This window comes from Centruroides sculpturatus, unplaced genomic scaffold (assembly GCF_000671375.1).
Source record: "Centruroides sculpturatus isolate CEXI.00-Female unplaced genomic scaffold, Cexi_2.0 scaffold371, whole genome shotgun sequence".
Classification (NCBI taxonomy): Eukaryota; Metazoa; Arthropoda; class Arachnida; order Scorpiones; family Buthidae; genus Centruroides; species Centruroides sculpturatus.
In genome coordinates, this window is record NW_019384600.1 from 149625 (window position 1) to 168575 (window position 18951).

The window sequence follows — 18951 nt, forward strand, 5'->3', positions numbered from 1 at the left end:
GGATTTTTCGAAATTCCAACGCGGGGGGGTGAGGGAGAGCATTAAGGCTTAACCGGAAAAACGGCTTCTACTGTACTATTTTAGATGCGATTTTTTGTTTTTATCTGTTTTTAGTAGGGTACGCCATGGCAATGCACACTAAGAATGGATTTTTAGAAATACCCCCGCGGGGGGAGAGAATTAAGGCTTAACCGGAAAAACGGCTTCTACTGTACTATTTTAGATGCAATTTTTTGTTTTTATCTGTTTTTAGTAGGGTACGCCATGGCAATGCACACTAAGAATGGATTTTTAGAAATACCCCCGCGGGGGGGGAGAGCATTAAGGCTTAACCGGAAAAACGGCTTCTACTGTACTATTTTACATGCGATTTTTTCTTTTTATATGCGTTTTAGTAGGGTATGCCATGGGAATTCACATTAAGAAAGGATTTTTCAAAATTTTCCCATAAGGGAAGAGGTAGAGTATTAAGGCTTAACCCGAAAAACGGCTTCTACTCTACTATTTTAGATACGATTTTTTGTTTTCAACTACGTTTAGTCTTCATTGAGTACTTAGGTGTATTAAATTGATAACATTTCAGACATTGTTATAAATATTTTTATCTATTTCGAGTTTAATTAAAAATGTTCGATCTGTTTTAAATTCAAATTTGTTATTGCATATTGGTTCAATTATAGAACAATTGTAAACGTTCCAGAAAATTGATCAAATTGAAGATAGTTCGTTTGATTCTCTGCAATTCTCTTCAGCGGTAGGTGTTATATGACAATTACTATGGTTATTGAAATATTGAATGTAAATGGGTTTGCTTGCAAAACCTCCGCGGACGAAGTTGCGGGTAACAGCTAGTATTAGATAAACGTGACAAACTTAATGATGAAACACGATGTCATATTTCATCATTATATTTTTCACATTTATCTTTTGAATTTGAATATTGTCATGATATACAGAATGTTCCATTTTAAAAAATGATTTGAATAAAAGCATTTGATTTATGGAAATGTAGCCTGAAGAAGATCTCTAAAAGTGATTTTTAAAAAATGTTCATTTTTTACAATATAGCTATCTGCTAGAACCAATATGGATGGTGTCTGAGTATCTTCAAAAATACTATTTGAGTATATTATTTAACTACCACTTTGAAGTTATATTACTTAATATTTTACTTCAGGCAATAAGACCATTAGTACAACTACTCGAAACTGCACTGATAAATTAATCATACTAAAAGCATAAATTGCAACAGACTTTAATTACTACCCCTGTAATCAAAAACTATTGGGAATTATTCAGTAAAACACAATATTTGAATTTATTCATCAAAATTTATTTTATTCTTTTCAAAGTAATCCCCTCCCACTAAAATGCACTTATGTCAATGTTTTTCAGATCTTTGAAACGTGCTCTAAAGTCATTTTCATAAAACTCCTTCAGGATGCTCAGAAAATTTTGTTTTATGGCATCAATCAATTTAAAACAGTGACACGGTGACCACAAAGCAGAAAATTTAGTTGAGAAAACAGGAAAAATAACATGATGCCATATAAGGTGAATATAGAGCTTACAGATCCTTGTTTGTTGAATTTTTCGCCAAAAATTCACAAATGAGTATTGTGAACAGATGCATTATCATGGTGAAAAATCCATGAGTTTTCTTGACACAAATCAAGTCATTTTCTAAGAATTGTTTCACACAAATGACAACTCTTGAATAACATTATTTGTTGACAGTTTGGCCAGTTGGAAAGAATTTGTGATGCACAATACCAAAAAATTATGTACCAGAACCATTTACGGTGTGATCACGTAAAAAGATCGATTAAACGAACGTTTTTGAACCCCATCTGGGCTACACTTCAGGTTCCAAACAGTTTCTAGATAGATGTTCGATATCCATTAAAAATCCATTCGGTCAACATGTTGTTTAAAGTTTGAGTTCAAATCATAAGTTTGAATGGATTTATACAAATCAAGTCGCGCATGCGTGACCAGTTTGCCCATTCATATATGACAGGTGAATTAGAGCGTGGATTAGAGCATGTTGTGAATTAACTCTTGCCAGGCAACGACAACAGCATCTCCTCTTTAAAATTTATGCACGTGTTGGTAGTGGAGGATTTAAATATGTGCATAGCCTCTAACCATCTGAGGTGTTCAATGGGAGGCGAATAGTAGAGGAGAATGGCCTGGGAGAAGTTCGCTACTATATCAGGATCGGTTACATATGTAGTGAGGGCCATGGAAGTTCTTCCGTGCCAAATATCAGCTAGATGCTCTTGTATTCTGATGCCCAAAGATCATTTAGTAGAGCCTGTATATATCAGGTTCCTATCGCACTTGTCTTTCAAAGGGATACTATAGATTCCAGGGCGTCTAGTGGGTTCTTTCCATTATGTAAGACATAGAAAATAGTAGGACACCTCCTAAAAGCAAGACGTAACTGACATTTGCTGGCAACCTTAGCGTATAAAGATTTTAAGTATGGATTATATGTGATGGCAATTCGTTCTATGCCCTCTTGATGGCTGTCCTCAAATTGTTCCAATTCCTGTGCATTTTCTGAATATATACATTGCTGATGTTGTATTAGCTTATGTATATGCTTGTGATACCCGTGTTGGGCAGCTAAGCGGAGTATGTATGCTAGTTCGATATCCCAAGCCTGGATGTTAGACAAATGCGTAAAGGCTCTTCTGATTAATGCTCTAAAGTCTGCAGTCTTATATGTGCTCGGATCACAGGACCCGGCAGGAATGTACGATGATGTTGATCCGGGTTTATGATATACCAAAGTGTTGATGCCTGAGCTTTCAACCTTAATGCTTATATCCAGAAAGTACTTCTGATGGGTTAGACTGCTCTACTCCTAGTGTTAACCTGTACGGGTTATTGTTAAAAGAATAGACAAAGGTTGCTACCTCCAGTGTTGTTTTCCAAAAAATGATGATGTCATCTATATACCTCCTATATAATTGGATGTTGGGGAGGTATTGAGGGAGGACCCTGTTCTCCAACTGCCACACCACCATTTCACACAGGTCCCCAGAAACCGGGCTGCCCATGGGGACTCCCTTACTCTGTGTGTAGATCTTGGCATTAAATTGGAATACTGAATTATAACAAATTAAGTGTGCCACTTCTAGCACTTGGTTGTGCAATGCGTGATCGCCGACAATACGGAATAGGATGTCCCTGAGTGCATAGAATGCTAGAGGAAGCTCAATGGAGGGGTAGAGGGACTTAAAGTCCAACATGGCGATGTAACAGGGTGAAGTGACTTCTTTCAATTGTGCTATAAGCTCCATTGAGGTAGTGATGGTGTATGGGTGTCCTTCCAGATGTGGAGTAAGAAGGGTGTGCACGGCTTTCTCCAGCTTACGAGTAGGCGCCCTAGCTTTATCCAATTCACTGGAAGGCAAAAGACCATATATGGGAGTGGTACTTACAGACAGAAAATTTACTAAAAATGACTGAGGAGAGGAAATGCAATAAAATAAAAACGGGTGATCTCCCAAATGATAGCCAATTAATAAATATGATTACTGAAATTGATACTGAGAAGATAGACAAAGCAAGTGAAACAAGAAATCCTGCTCAAACAGAAATCTACAGAGTAAATCTGGGATTTCATGACAACATCAACAAGAAACACCACATAAAAATATTTACTGATGGATCAAGTACACCCTCAGGAATAGGAAGCGGCATTTTAATTAAAGATAATAAAAATAGAACAAAATATCAAGCATCCATAAGACTTGCAGATCATTGTACAATTATGCAAGCGGAAATATTCACTATCGTAACAGCCTTAAAACATATCCAAAGAAACAAAAATCAATATGAGGGTCCTATTGAAATATATACTGATAGCAAAGCAACTTTACACTCTTTGGAACGGAAACATAGCAACACCAAACTGGCAACTGAACTAATAAAACTCTCAGAACAAATGAACAAGAGCCATAATCTACACTTTAACTGGATACCGGCCCATCGGGGCCACGATGGGAATGAACTGGCTGACAGGATAGCCAAAAAAGTCACATCATCTTGCACAAAAATTGGATATGCAAGACTACCATAATCTGTTATTAAGCAAAAAATTCAAAACATCACCAATGACTTATGGCAACAGGACTGGACTAACTCTCTAACAGGAAGACAGTGCTATAAATTCTTTCCATCAGTCACTGAAAGGATCAAAAATAAACACTTTGCTACAAACTTTGGAGTAATGCAGTGTCTTACGCAGCATGGAATTTTCAGATCTTACACCGTTTCAAAAAACGGATAATATGTACTGTGACATAGACAGTGATAAAGAAGACAATGTGTACCACTTTATGTACGAATGTACAAAATTCAATGAAGAACGTTCTCAATTCCAAATGAAATGCCTGTATGCTGGCTTTAATTGGCCACCCAATGAAAAAGATGTGGTGAACAATAAAACCCTCTTTAAAGCTTTCAAAAACTATATTCAAAATACGAACATCCTCAACCAAACAAACTATCGACACGTGACCACACCACAACTGAATAGAAGAGAAGATGAACTGAGCAGTACCACAGACAGTAATAGAGAAGACAGTGAAACAGAAGACAACAACAATACATCAACTGAAGAAATATAACTAAGATAGAACTTAATCTATACTGCGAAGAAACAACAGTAACAATAAAGAACAAAGAACTAATTGTTTTGTCCAATTGTAATTCCTTTATAATTTAATTGCAACCTTCTACTTTGATGTTACAAAAAAGTCATTTATAATTAATATGTATTCACTAATGTTTTCAAAGGTACCAATTGTACCTTTTTATTATACTGTTCAGCATTCTTGTAAGAAAAAACCATTTGTAAGTTACTGAAATAATAATTGTGTACGAGCAAGTTTGATTTAGTCGTTCAATGGATAAAGAAATATCCAAAACTAATGCATTATTCCGTATGTATATACTTCAAATTACAATTGTTTCTTTGGTACCAATTGTACCATTTTTTTATATACACGTTCACTTTATAAATTTTAAAATTTAATTGTTTTTTTTAATTAATTGTCCAATGAATGTTCACAATTACTATGTAATCTCAAATGTATTCACAGGTACCAATCGTACCATTGTATATAATTTCATGTTTATATTTCTTTGTATTGTAAACTTTTTTTTTTTAGTTTTTAATAAATGCCGAGGCAGGCGTTCATGAGCCCGTACTTCCTTCCTTTCAAACTATCTTTGCTATCTTACTATTTTCACCACTTCTTACTTGACAACTTTTCTACTCCCTTCATTCACTTCACAACTTAGGGCTAAGTCTTATGTGAAAGAAGGACAGCCCTCTAATACTTTTGAAAGAAGCTCTAGCTTTATCACCACTGGGCAGAGCTGTTGGCCTGTCTTATGTGTCTTTGAGAAGGCTTTGCTGTTTTACTTATTTTACTTATTTGTAATTTAAGTGGTCTGGCTTCATACATTTCAAATGTTTATTCTAGAATCTTTTTCAAATTATTGTTCTCTTCAATATTAACTTACTTTTTGTGTTTTACTTGAGGAAGGTCTGTTAAATATGACCGAAAATGTTAAAATAATTAAAGTTTTTGCTGCAATCTATGGTTTCTCTGTGGTTTACGACCATTAGTTTTTTGTTTGCCTAGTACCTGACACAAAACTATCAGGTGATGGTATATCATAGTAAATTTAGCAATTCTTGTGCAAATCAAATATGTTTGTATACATTAGTCAAAAATGAAGGAATATATATTTTTTTAATAATTCAAATTTTTATATCAAGAGCTGAGAGACTACACTTAAATTTAATGTTAAAAAATTAATAATTTTACCATATGTTAGAATGTAATATCAATTTGTTTACATTAATATCTAATTATTTCTGCAATAATTTTCTTTACAACATACATACATATCAAATGCATTGTTTTAATTAAATTTTAATATATGTAGCAATGAATGACAATTTTGTTCATTGTACCTCACATTGACTTTCTTCTTAAGTATAATAATTGGAAAGTGTCACAAAATTCTGATAGACTGTAGTATGACAAAAACAAGCTTGCCACAAGCCAATGACCTACCACAAGCAATTAATAATCCTGGTTGTACTTCTTAAATCTCACAACTTGACAAATGTAGGCCTCATCATACAGGGTGTGTTTAAAAGAGCAGAGTAAAATTAATCACTTTTTGAATAGTTATTTTGGAATGCATTTTGGGTTTAAACCCCTCTTCAGTTGTTGACAATTCTGTAAAAAAATTGGTCCTGAGTAAAGTCACAAGGAAAACATTTTTCCATGCTCTTCTAAACACACATCTTATGTGATAAGTTTTATATTTGTTGAGTTGTGAGATTTAAGAAGTACAATAATCCCGGTATTTTTAAAGTACCTAAAATACTCACTATTAAATGTATTTAATTAAACTAAAGTGGCAACATAGGCCTACTAGAAGTATCTTTTATAAAATATTTCTTTATCATCACTTTTTTGAGTTTTCTGTTGTTGAATTTTTCTATAGAAACAAAATTTCAATAAAATTCTAGTAGTTCAATATTGTTTTCACTTTATTGTCATGCATTGTTATTTTCAATATCAGGTACTGAAGTACCCATCTCAGGGACTGGTATAAATAGCAATTTATCAACAAAATACATTAATTTAATAAAATATCCAATTTTCTGTTAAATTTGCATTTGTAATGCTATGAAACACCATAGATAAGCAATATTTTTAAATAAAGCAGTAATTTTTCACCAAAGATTATTATTTCATCAATTGTGTATTAACATATTCTACTATAATTTTAACATATTTTGTTGCAATTTTATTTTGTTTCATGTTATTGCTAGTGTTTTTTTACTATGGGCTTAATGTTATTACAGAAAGCTAGTCATAACACTGGTAACATTTGTTAATATTTGTTAAATGGACTTTGTTGGTAACAATAACACTAATTTTCTACAGCAATGAAAAAATTCAAACAATTAAGAATATTGCAATCACAACATAGACCAGGGGTGGACAACATACGGCCCGCGGGCCGGATCTGGCCCGTCTAATGAATTTATGTGGCCCGCGTTTAATCTTTCAATATTAGCTACTCAAGTAGGAATAGCTCAATGAAAAATTCTGATACCTGAAAAAAAAAATTACAAATCTTTTAAGTACAGCGTAAAATGTTGATAAAGCACGATAATGTGAAAAATGTCTGTAATCTCTATGTACAATTTAGTCTCTATGGGATGACACCACAATGAGATCTCGCACCACCTCAAAATCTTCCTAGGACAGACTGGTTCGGCCCATGAAAAAAGTTTTCTTTCCAATTTGGCTTGGGGCAAAAACTGTTGGCCACCCGACATAGACAATTCTGTTAGCTATTACACAGAAAACATCTTAAAATAAAGATCTTTAAATGCAAGATTCAAAGAACATAAATAAGAGAACAGTTTTTTTTTTAAGCTCCGATGGTCCATAAAAAAAAGACAAGTGTAAATAACAAAATGTGGTTACTTTAGGTACAAAATTAGGTACAAATGTAGGTACTTTTTGGCATAATCACCGTGAAGATTCAGGCATTTGTCATATCCATGGACGAGCTTTTCCATCCCTTATCATAGAATGTTGCTGCCAGTGAATTGAGATGGACATAACAATGTTGTTTTGAAGATCATCATTAGTCTCAAATCTCTGCCTTGCTAGCCATGTTTTCAGTTCAGGAAAGAGATGGAAGTATTTACATATTAAAAAGTTCCAAGCTGGGTGGAAGTCTGAAAGGGAAGTCTTCACCACCTTTAAATATCCAGTATATAGCCCTGATTTAACACTGAGCAACTTCTGCCTCTTTCCTGAACAGAAAAAGTGGCTAGGAGGGCAGAGGTTCGAGACTAATGACAATCTTCAAAACAACATTACATAACCTGGTTTGAAGAGATCTGTAAGTGATCTGATATATGTTAGTCTCCTGTTAAACTGTTCATCATATAATGATTACACAATCACAAATACGAAGTAACAAAGGGAAATATGAATACTGCGCTGGCCCACTATGCCACCGATCAGGGGGTTTCCCCCTGTTGGGACGAGGATACCAACACACAGGGTCTTTGACAAATATGACATAAGATCGTTGGAGGCCGTAGAAATCTACAGAGCTGACAAAAATGAAACATGCATCAACACGGATTGCATTCCAATACCACAGGCATGGAAATATTATTTAGACTACCAAAAAATTTACATTTTATTAATAATTTCATTTTAAAAATTTAATTGTAGTAATAACTTCATGTTTAACTACACATTGTAAAATTTGCTCATTTTATATATGATGTAAACTGTATGTATGTCACAGCCATTGTTCAAACATGTTTGAAATTTTAAAAAATTAGAACAGGGCTGTATTCAATCTATAGAATGGTTTTTCGTATTCATTCCTGAAGAAGGCCGATAAAATAGTGGCCAAAAATGTTTGAACGTTAAATATTTGTGTATTTATTTGCTGGAAATGTGTGTTTAGGTGTTATTCTGTTCATCAGAGCTCTAGTAATTTAGATTCATAGTATAATCAAAGATGCATTTGTTTATGCTAAACTGAAAAATTCTAACAGTGTTAAGAGTTTACCTGGCTAATAATGCTAAATTAAGTTTTTGTAATAATTAATATGCAATATCTGCAATAAAAGAGCATTGATCATTAACTGAGAAAATCGATCATAAATTTAGAATTAGATTTTAAATAATTACTACTTTTTATGTATTTCTTAAGATAATTTGTAATAATATTGTTTGGCACAAGCATTATTTTTATATAGTAATTAAACATTTATGCGCTTCATCAATTTTATATACTATTTGATTAAATATCAGATAAAATTACTTTTAAAACTTTTTTCACTTTCTGTAATATTCCAAATTAAAAATATAGAACATTAGCTTATATTCAAATTTTAGCTAAGAATAGAGAGAGATTTCAGAAGTCTAAAAAATACTATAAAATATTTTTATTTTTTCCAAACTATAAAATTATAATTAATAATATTCATTAGTATAAATACTATGTTATCCAGAGTCAGAATTTAATTAAAACTGTTGTTTACAGGCATACATCACTAATATGATGGGTATCCAGACCACTATTGTAAAGAAAATAGTGCCTGAAAGTGAAAGAGAGACTTCTATTTTACTTAAAAAAGTCTAAAAATATATTTACACTATCATTAAGTGCATAACCAGCACTTGATCTAAAAAACTTATGCAAAAGTAAAAATAATAAATAAAAAAAATCCAAAAATACCTTAAAAGCAAAGTAACTGCCAAAAATAATAAACAAGACAATAACTGAAAAGAGCCATATTAGCAAAGTGCCTTAAAATAAGGTATGCCAATATTAATCATAGTCTTAAAAATTATTGATAGATACAGAATTATAAAAATATGTTATTATAATTTTACAAAACTAGAATATATAAATATATATACCAAATGATCTGCCATATTTTTATTGAGAAATATTATGGCTAATTAATATAGCCTGATAAAAATCCAGTAGAACATTTGATATTACTAATGTATCAGATTATGTATGATGTTGTTGTTGTTTATAATGTTCAATTTGCTGAAAGTTATACAATATTCAATCTTTGAAAATTGTATCAAACATAATAATATTTGTACTGTATTTGTTTTATATGAATGTAAGTTGATGTTATCCAGGGTCAGAACAAAAATGTTTCTTATTAATCAACTAAAAATTTGCTTCTGAATAAGCATTCTTAATAAATATTTATATATACAAATTTCTTAAATACATTCATTCATTTAATTCACTTATTCATCTATAACATACTTGAATATAAAATAAGACTTAAGGAAATTGTTTAGTTCCAAATGATATATCAATAATTTATACAATACTACCAAATTTGCCAAACTTTCTAAAACAAACTTATTTAAAAATAAATTCAATCAATAAAAAAACTTTAATAAAACTTACTTGAGGATCATCAATAAAAATCATATCTCCATTTTTTGCTTCAGCATTAATCTAAAATCATTTAAAAAATATTTAATATGGCACTTTAAAATGCAATATTTAAATAATAAAATATTTCATAATTTAATACAATATTTTAAATTTAATCTAAGAATTGAAAAGTACAGTGGTAACTATTTATTTTTGAGCATATTACTGATCAGTTTAATTAATCCATTTTTAACTACTGTAATTTCATACAGATAACCCAATAACCCACAGCAACTTTTACCAGCAACCACACAGAAACTTCTTAGGAATAGAAATAAAACCTTTGCATAACCTGCACCACTAGTCTACTCCATCTCCTGGAGCAGTTGTTGAAAGCACAACAATTACCAGTATGTGATTTAGAAGTTACCATCTCAAACGCTAAAATGTTTTTTCTGTTTTGTTATATTAGCAGTTCATCATAGATATACATATACATATGTATATATGTACATAGATATACATATACATATGTATATCTATGATGAATTTAATTATTTATATACTGTACATATGTATATAAACAAATCCAAATATTCCATAATAATCTAATCATTAAATGCAAGATTATTTGATGTACATTTTGGTTAACTATTAACAATTATATATAATACTTGCTTTATAACAAATTTTAACATCTTATCCATTTATAAAAAAATTTTGGACCATCTATGCTATCTAATTACTATTGTGAAGAACTATCATAACAAAATGTTTCTATTATTCAAAAACAAGCTTATAGCATTTTATATGTTGGTTTATAAACCAATGTTAGCATTGTCAAGTTTCAAGTTTTAAAATACTTTATTAAATACTGAAAATTAAGCAAAATTAGATAAGACACACTTTTGAATGATGCACCGCATATAATTCATTGACATAACATTCCAATACAGGTAACAGAACATATGCATTATAAAGATTGCCAAATGTACAGAATGATCTGAAATCAAAGTCAATAGTAGATGATGATAATTTTATAGTCCTAATTGAGCTATTAACTTGTCAAATCAATTAACTTCACAAAACAAAAAGTATATAAATTGATAATATACATTATTTTTAAAAAAATTTTTTTAAACTTTAAATTTAAATAAACATTGTAGAATGTATTTTTATATATTGTTACAAGTGTAACTTTAATGTAACAATATGTAAAATTAGTTGGGTGAAAAATGTAAATATAATAATGATTATACCAAGGATTTACTAATGGAGTTAATTGATTTGCCTGATCTCTAATTATCCAGTTGCAGATCGGATAGCTGAGGCTATAATCATCTACAATTACAATATAACAATATCCAGAAATTTAAGATTGCTAGATATGGTTATTTGTTGCTAAACTGGCTATTTATGTAAATAATGGCAATTAAATTTAATGAACTGGTAATTCTAAACTTAATGGCAGGCTTGACTATTTACAGATGAAAAACTTATCATCTATTTTAACATCCAAAAACAATGAACAATATAAAAAAAATGAATAAATATAAATAACTATCTTGTCATGTTATCATAATGCAAAAAGACAATTACTTGAATAAAACTTGCATTTATGTACGAGTATTTTTGTTAAGTTCAACTTTATCCTCTTTTATCTTTAGATAAAAAAATCAAACAACACACAAAGCATATACAAAGCAAACAGCTTTACACATAGTTACAACAAAATGGCTTATAAAACCTTTTTTATAAATATAATATTTAACAAAATATTACATTAAATAACAAATTAAAGTTTCATCAAAAGTATTCGTAAATAAAACTGCTTGCTTTGTTTAATTAACTTCTTATTTTTGATATAATGCTATATCATTAAAATAATTACTACTTATATTTAACTGTGTTCAAATTTTTCAATATTTGAGGTGCACTGTGACAATTTCCTGGAGTATTGTTCAAGAAACATGTGGAAATTCCATAAGAATTTCATCAAAAGTGCAACCACTAATCCAGTTTAATGTAAAGTTATCCATACAATGCAGCAAATCATCCAAAATGATAGTTTGGCCAGTTTATTGTTCATTATAGACATTCTCTAGATTTATTCATCATAGATTTAGACATCATAAATTTATCCATAACATCACATATACATTCAGATTTAATGATGGCACATATGGTGCACACTTTTTGCTTTCAGAAAATGAATGATAGACCACACTTCACAAGTGGCAGAATTCTCTATTTTCCTCCACTGGTGTTAATGAAAAGATCTGCATATAATGAGATTTATTAAGATATATAAAAGAAACACAATGCAGGACTGCCCACCCATGTGCTCTAGAGCAGATGCAAACAAGAGTCAAATGTTTTTCTAACACAACACTTGCAAAAGAACTCAGAATGAAGAAGGTAGTAGTTGCCTCCCCATCAGCTCAGACTGTTCAGGTTTGCCAAGACACAAACCAGAAAGAAGCTTAAGAAACACTTTATTTTTGTCACCAGTAATCACTATGTTCATTACATAAGGATCCTAGTTGACCTTGGGTGCGTTTATTAATAGCAGTCGCTCTGTGTCTCCGCTACTACGGGAGTGCGCTGCTGTTTGTAGGCATTTAGGAATGACAGTGAAGGAAAGAAAGATGGTAGCGCCCGCACTATCGATAGTATCGTAATTGAGGAATCTATAATTCTAAAATATGAGCTTTTAAAGGCAAAAGAAGAGTCCCAATTGTAAAATTTAACCATAAAACGGATTATTTGTTGAAAGAGCATTCAAAATAGCCACGAAAAAAATTAGAATGTCGGCTACTATCTGAAAAAAGTTCGAAAAGACACTTACATCACCACGTGCACTAACTTGCACTTTCACAACTTCTAAATTTTTATTCATAAAATCACTTAATGGACCCCGAAATGAAACTATCTGACAAGAAGAGCCTACGGCTTTGGGGTAACGGATTTTGATAATCTTTGGTGTAGAGGTAGTACACGATGTGAGTGTACTACCTGTAAAATACTAAAGTGCAATACTCAAATACAATCGAGAAAATCAAACTTAAAGTTTTGTTAGCACTTTATATATAAATTATACGTACTTCTATTCGAGCGTCCTGTGGCAAAGTGGTAACGAGTCTGATTCNAATTTAACCATAAAACGGATTATTTGTTGAAAGAGCATTCAAAATAGCCACGAAAAAAATTAGAATGTCGGCTACTATCTGAAAAAAGTTCGAAAAGACACTTACATCACCGCGTGCACTAACTTGCACTTTCACAACTTCTAAATTTTTATTCATAAAACCACTTAATGGACCCCGAAATGAAACTATCTGAGTCATGGAGGATGCCATGTTGCTTTCCACCGCAAACTACTGCTACAAGCGGCCATTTTTGCTGTTCAACGGCGCACACTCTGACCGGAATTTAGGAACGTGTTCTGCAGGAATTTTTAAATGGATGTCGCTCGCGTGGAGTTATGCAGAGGAATATAAGAACACACCCCTTCCCTATCAATCTCAACTCATCAAGGCAAGAGATTTGTGTTGTGTGTCCATTAAATTCCTTAGACAAGATGCTTGCAGATTCTGTGCATATTCCAGTCATTGCTAAGAGTAGACTAGTGAATCTTGAGAAATTCCAAAAATATTTGTTGGTGTTGATAAAAACTATAAATTATCTGATAAATATTTTGGGAATTTCACAGGATTCAGTGCAGTCTACAGTTTGCTTCCGATGTTGTCTGATTTCTTCTCTTAAGTGTGATTTATACTGGATGCAGAGAGTACAAAACATAATAAAGCAAAGAAAACTATTGAAGTAAGGTGAGGCTATGTAACCTTGAAAAGCGAGTTGAAAATTTTCATGTCAGCCAATGGAAGTATGTAACAGTTGTGTGTTTGCAAGTGCAAGCCAAAAAAAAAAAGTTTTTATCGGAACTAGATTTCTCAATTCACAGCAGGGAAAAAAGAAATCGGACAAGACAAGATGAAAGAACAACCAAATTTATTTTAGAAATTGAGAAAATTCCTATTTTGCATAACATGACACTAGAGAAGTACAGGCTTCAAAAATCAAAGAGAAGCTTGGAGAGTTCAAGATTCCATGAAATTGCTGCAAGTGCTAAAATCCTCCTTCTTTGCTTTAATTGCATCCAATAATTAAAAAGATCCATATTGAAAATAATACTGGTATATAATTCATTTTCAATAAACCTACACAACACAGTAAACAAAAAGAAGAGAGTTGGCAAGTGCAGTATGTACTGAATTTTTTAAAATGCCATCTATTGGTAAAAGTGCAAAACTACAACTCGACTATGCTTACCACCACTTGCAGTGTAAACAAAATTCACTTTGCCTTCCTTGTTTGCTGTGATAACTCTCTTTGCTTTTGCACCTTCCAGTCCAGTATAAATCACACTTTATTTTTCTGATCATCTTATCACTCCTCACAGAAGCAGATCTCCAGTGTGGGAATCATCTTCAATTGATTCCTAGACATCTTTAAAACTGCTTTATGCCACTTCTGAAATTGTGCTTCATACACAGTTTCCTCACCACACATTTCATGGAATATGTTGTAAGCTTCTTATAGAAGCTTTCAACATACTCCATGAAGGTTTTGTGTAAAATGTTATACAACATTGACTATCCAAAAAATCAATTAATAAAAATTGATTTCAGAGTACCAATTCCAGAAATCATGAAGTTTTTACATAATAATGATTGCTGACAATTTTCTATAGACCCACTATTGAGCTACCTCATTATTTTGTTAATTTTACTGTAATATATTTTTTTATTTTGAATAAAGTTTCATTGCTATGTTATAGATTGCAAGGAAAGATTTGTGTTTATTTTTAGTAAATTGGACTATTTTTTCATTATTTCTAATCATTCTTATGTATTAAATTCTATGCCTTAATTTTATTTTTACTTTGCATTATAATGAAGTTTTCTTCAAATTGTAGAGGCAAACATCTGGTTGTCTTCTTTTCATTCCTTCCTACTTACAAGAAGACAATTAGACGTTTGCCTCTACAATTTGAAAACATTTCTAAACACAAACAGTTCCTTGTCCAAATAATAGAACACACTTCTCAAGCATTATTGAAAAATGGGCCTCTGAAAATTGAGTATTTCGCTTATAAATGTTTGAAAAGTTCACTTATCCTTGTAATTGTGATAGATGAGTGCATAAATGCTATGCATAAGAAGTGTGCAATGTAGGTTCACACCTTCCCAGTTTTAGTGTTTTTTTAATGTGTAACAAAATTATTTTATCATTTTACCATATCATCAACATATTCCTCACATTTAAAGCTTATAACAAGAGATTAAAAACCGTGACACCATTTTCTGTTAAGCAAAATGAAGTCTCTGTAAATTTAACTCTTGGATGACATTAAATAAAATTTATTTCTTCATATTTATTTTTGGATATTTTTCTCCTGATTACATACTATGTCAACTCAAGCAAATAAGCTTCAGACATTACTGCAATGGACAAAACAGACAAGTCAGATATGAAAATAAGATTACATAGTCACAGCATTTTTTTTAATTATAATGTTAGGNGTCCAGACGATTCCATCCCGACACCGCCTTTTGCTAACAATAGATATTTAGAATTGGAAGGAATTATAATTATTCTAAACTATTAAACTAAAGATATTAATAAATGTACTTGATTTTATCATATGAACATAATGATAATTTGATTTTTGGTGAATTTTTTAAAATAATATCGCCTGACTGACCTATATTGGTGTTGGACAGTTTACGAAATAAACGTAAACAAGATGGCAATGGTAAAGGGTTGAAATCAACCCCCTTTCGACCCTCGTGTATTAATCGACCCCTGGAGACCTCTTATCGACCCCAAGGGGTCGATATCGACCACTTTGGGGACTCCTACACTAAATACTCAATTTTCAGAGGCCCATTTTTCAAAAACGCTTGAGGAGTGGGTCCTATTATTTGGATAAGGATCACTTTGTGTTTAAGGCTACGTTCTTACCATGTTTCATTCGAATCGGAGAGGTGAATGTCTGGCCATTTATCAAAATATTTTATAGCATTCTACTATAAAATCTTTTGTTTGCACACTACTCTAGATGCATCATTTCTTTTCTGCCAACTTTTTCTGATATAGAGTGAGAACTGAACAAATAAAAAGAAAACAACTCAAGGATGACATCAACAGAAGTAGTATATGTCAGCTTTCTGACCTGAAAAAGTGTCAACTTATGCTTTCTCAGAGTCAATAGTGACACCTTTCCTGCAACTTTTAGTCACCTCTGAGGTATTTGCCACTTTGAATATGATGAATGGCCCGATTCCAGTCATTCGTTGTCCATTCTTTCAACTGTTCAGTTTAGTGTGTTTGTGTACCTTATTGGATTAGTGCTCTTATGTGCTGTTAGATTCCTCATCATCCCTCTACTTGCTGCTTCTCTCCCAAACTGCTAACTGAAGGACTACATTCCAAAAATCCTCAACAGGGATTCTAGTTCCGATTTATAAGGTACCAAAAATTTGTAATCTCTCTCTCCACAAAACGTGAATACTCTGTGTACGTATTGTAACAACTTTCACACTGTTAATAAATGTTTAAGTGTAGTAAATTGTATTGAGTGAACCAATTCCAACTGAATCTCATCCTTTCCTACTCCAACCTCTTACTCCTAGTCTCACATATGAGACCATATATTGCCATCCAGAAAAATGCTCAAAAATTTGTGCATAACCTACTTGGTGTCAGAAAGAAAGACCATAGTAGAATCTCACAGTGGTGCCTGGATATCACCTGGCAACCCTCATAGTGATGTCAGAATTAACACACCATTGCAGTAACCTTACACCTACATAAATTTTGTCCTATCATACTATTCATAATGGAGTCAAGAAATAAAAATGACAACTGTGCACAAGCATTGTCTTGATTTGCAAGAATCTGACACTCTTTCTCACAATTGCAAGTAGGTAATGTAAATCCAAAAGTACAATTCACTTTTGACTCTACCTCACTTTCAGTTCTAACAAATTTTAAACTTGTAGGTTATACATACATCATTTGAACAAAAAAAATGTAGTGAAAGTTCAAAAAATAAATTATTTTTTGAACTTTCAAAGTAGTCTTAATAACTACTGTTTAGTTTAACACATTAAAAAACACTAAAAATGGGAAGGTACAAACCTACATTGTACAGTTCCTATACTTCCTATGCCTAGCATTTTATAACACATCATTCTACAATTGTATCTTAAATAGAATATAATAATTTATATTAAGTGATTAAGTTAATTAAATAAAAATTAAGTAATTTGGTTAATTCTGTTATGTTAAAAAAAGGGTGCATGCACACATGCACACAGAATGAAAGTTATGTATCCAACTTGTTTATCAAGCTCTCTCTTCAAATAAAATATTTAGGTTGACAACATTCAAAGACACTTGAAGGAACAAATTACAAATTATTGTAACTGTAACCAGACCATAACAAAGAAGCTCATGGTTTTCAATAACCAAAACCACAAACAGTTACAATGGTCATGTCAGTTATTGGAAATATGCACACACTTGATTTGAACAAAATTTTGCCTCATGAGTAAAATAACTGTAAAAACAAAAATCAGTTTTGTAATAATAATTTTATAAGATTAGCACATTTTTGCACTAGTAATTCATGATTGAAAATGCACTCTAGTGCCAGTTTAAAGAACTGCTGAAAAGAATACTGGAGTCCAGAAATTAACATTGTTACATACTGTTATCTATGTTTACTTTCTTTGTCTGTTTATTTCTTAATTTATCATGAATGGATTTAAAAATAACTCAAAGAAATTAAAATAACCAATTGCTTCTGCAATGTACCACAATAAAAGAACAAATAAACAAAACTTTTTTGCATCATCTCCCAAAATATTCCAAGTTATGTAAACAGTGGTTGCATATTTTAAAATTTGGAAAGGAACCACCCAAGAACACTTACCTATTCTATTTTCATACAAGTGATTATATATTTCCAAATAAAATATTTTCTATTCTGCTGTCTCAATGATAATTTCAAAAAGTATTGTGCCAGTACATATTACCTATAAAATATTTGCAAAAACATACATAATGGATTGTTTAATCTCTCATAACTTTTATTTATTTTTTGTCTTTTGCCATTTATTATTATAATTTAATCACTCAACCATATATGATTTATATTTTAAATTTTTAAAATAAATACACTTCAATCAAAAGCCTTAAATTATATTCCAGTAAGATTTAATTTGTAATATATTATTCCAGTCTACTAAGAGGTATTTTAACTCTTAAAATAAATACTGCTTCATTTTTGTTCAAGTTAATCTTTCACTGAAAATGTTATTATTTTAATATTAATAAATTAATGTAGTATTTATTAAGTCTTCACGATCTCTTGAGGACTTGCTACTACATTCAGAGTAAATATAAAACTTTCAACTTTGACATAATTCTGAATTATTTTTGTGTTTTTCGACATCAATCTTTTACATCAAATAAATGCATCAACTTCAATAAAACTCTATTTAGTTTCTCCTTTCTGCATAAGCTTATGTATAAGTCAATTTTATTTTGTTAAAAACAACACACACACACACACACACACACAAAATAAACAATAGATATTCATACCAATGAATATTGAATACCACTGGCAATGGCCTTCATTGACTTTGAAAAGGCTTTTGACTCCATATATCCCAGAGCTTTAATAGAGGCTTTAACCAACCAAGGAATTGACAAACCATACATAGAAACTCTAGCCAACATTTACAGAGAAGCAAAAGCTAAAGTGAAAATTTATGATGACACTCCAGAATTTCCCACAACTAAATGCATTCGACAAGGAGACTCAGTATCACCCAAGCTCTTCACAGCAACCCTAGAAAATGTATTCCATAAAACAGACTGGAAGAA

The 18951-nt window shown here is 31.5% G+C and overlaps 1 protein-coding gene across 1 annotated transcript in view; it reads right to left on the reverse strand.

The window, feature by feature from the left end:
• Positions 1-18951, reverse strand: part of LOC111624967 (syndecan-like) — a 62376-nt gene that overhangs the window by 22252 nt on the left and 21173 nt on the right. The window contains exon 2 of the mRNA XM_023367964.1: positions 10021-10071. Within this exon, the coding sequence (XP_023223732.1) occupies positions 10021-10071 (51 nt within the window). The remainder of the gene's footprint in view (positions 1-10020; positions 10072-18951) is intronic.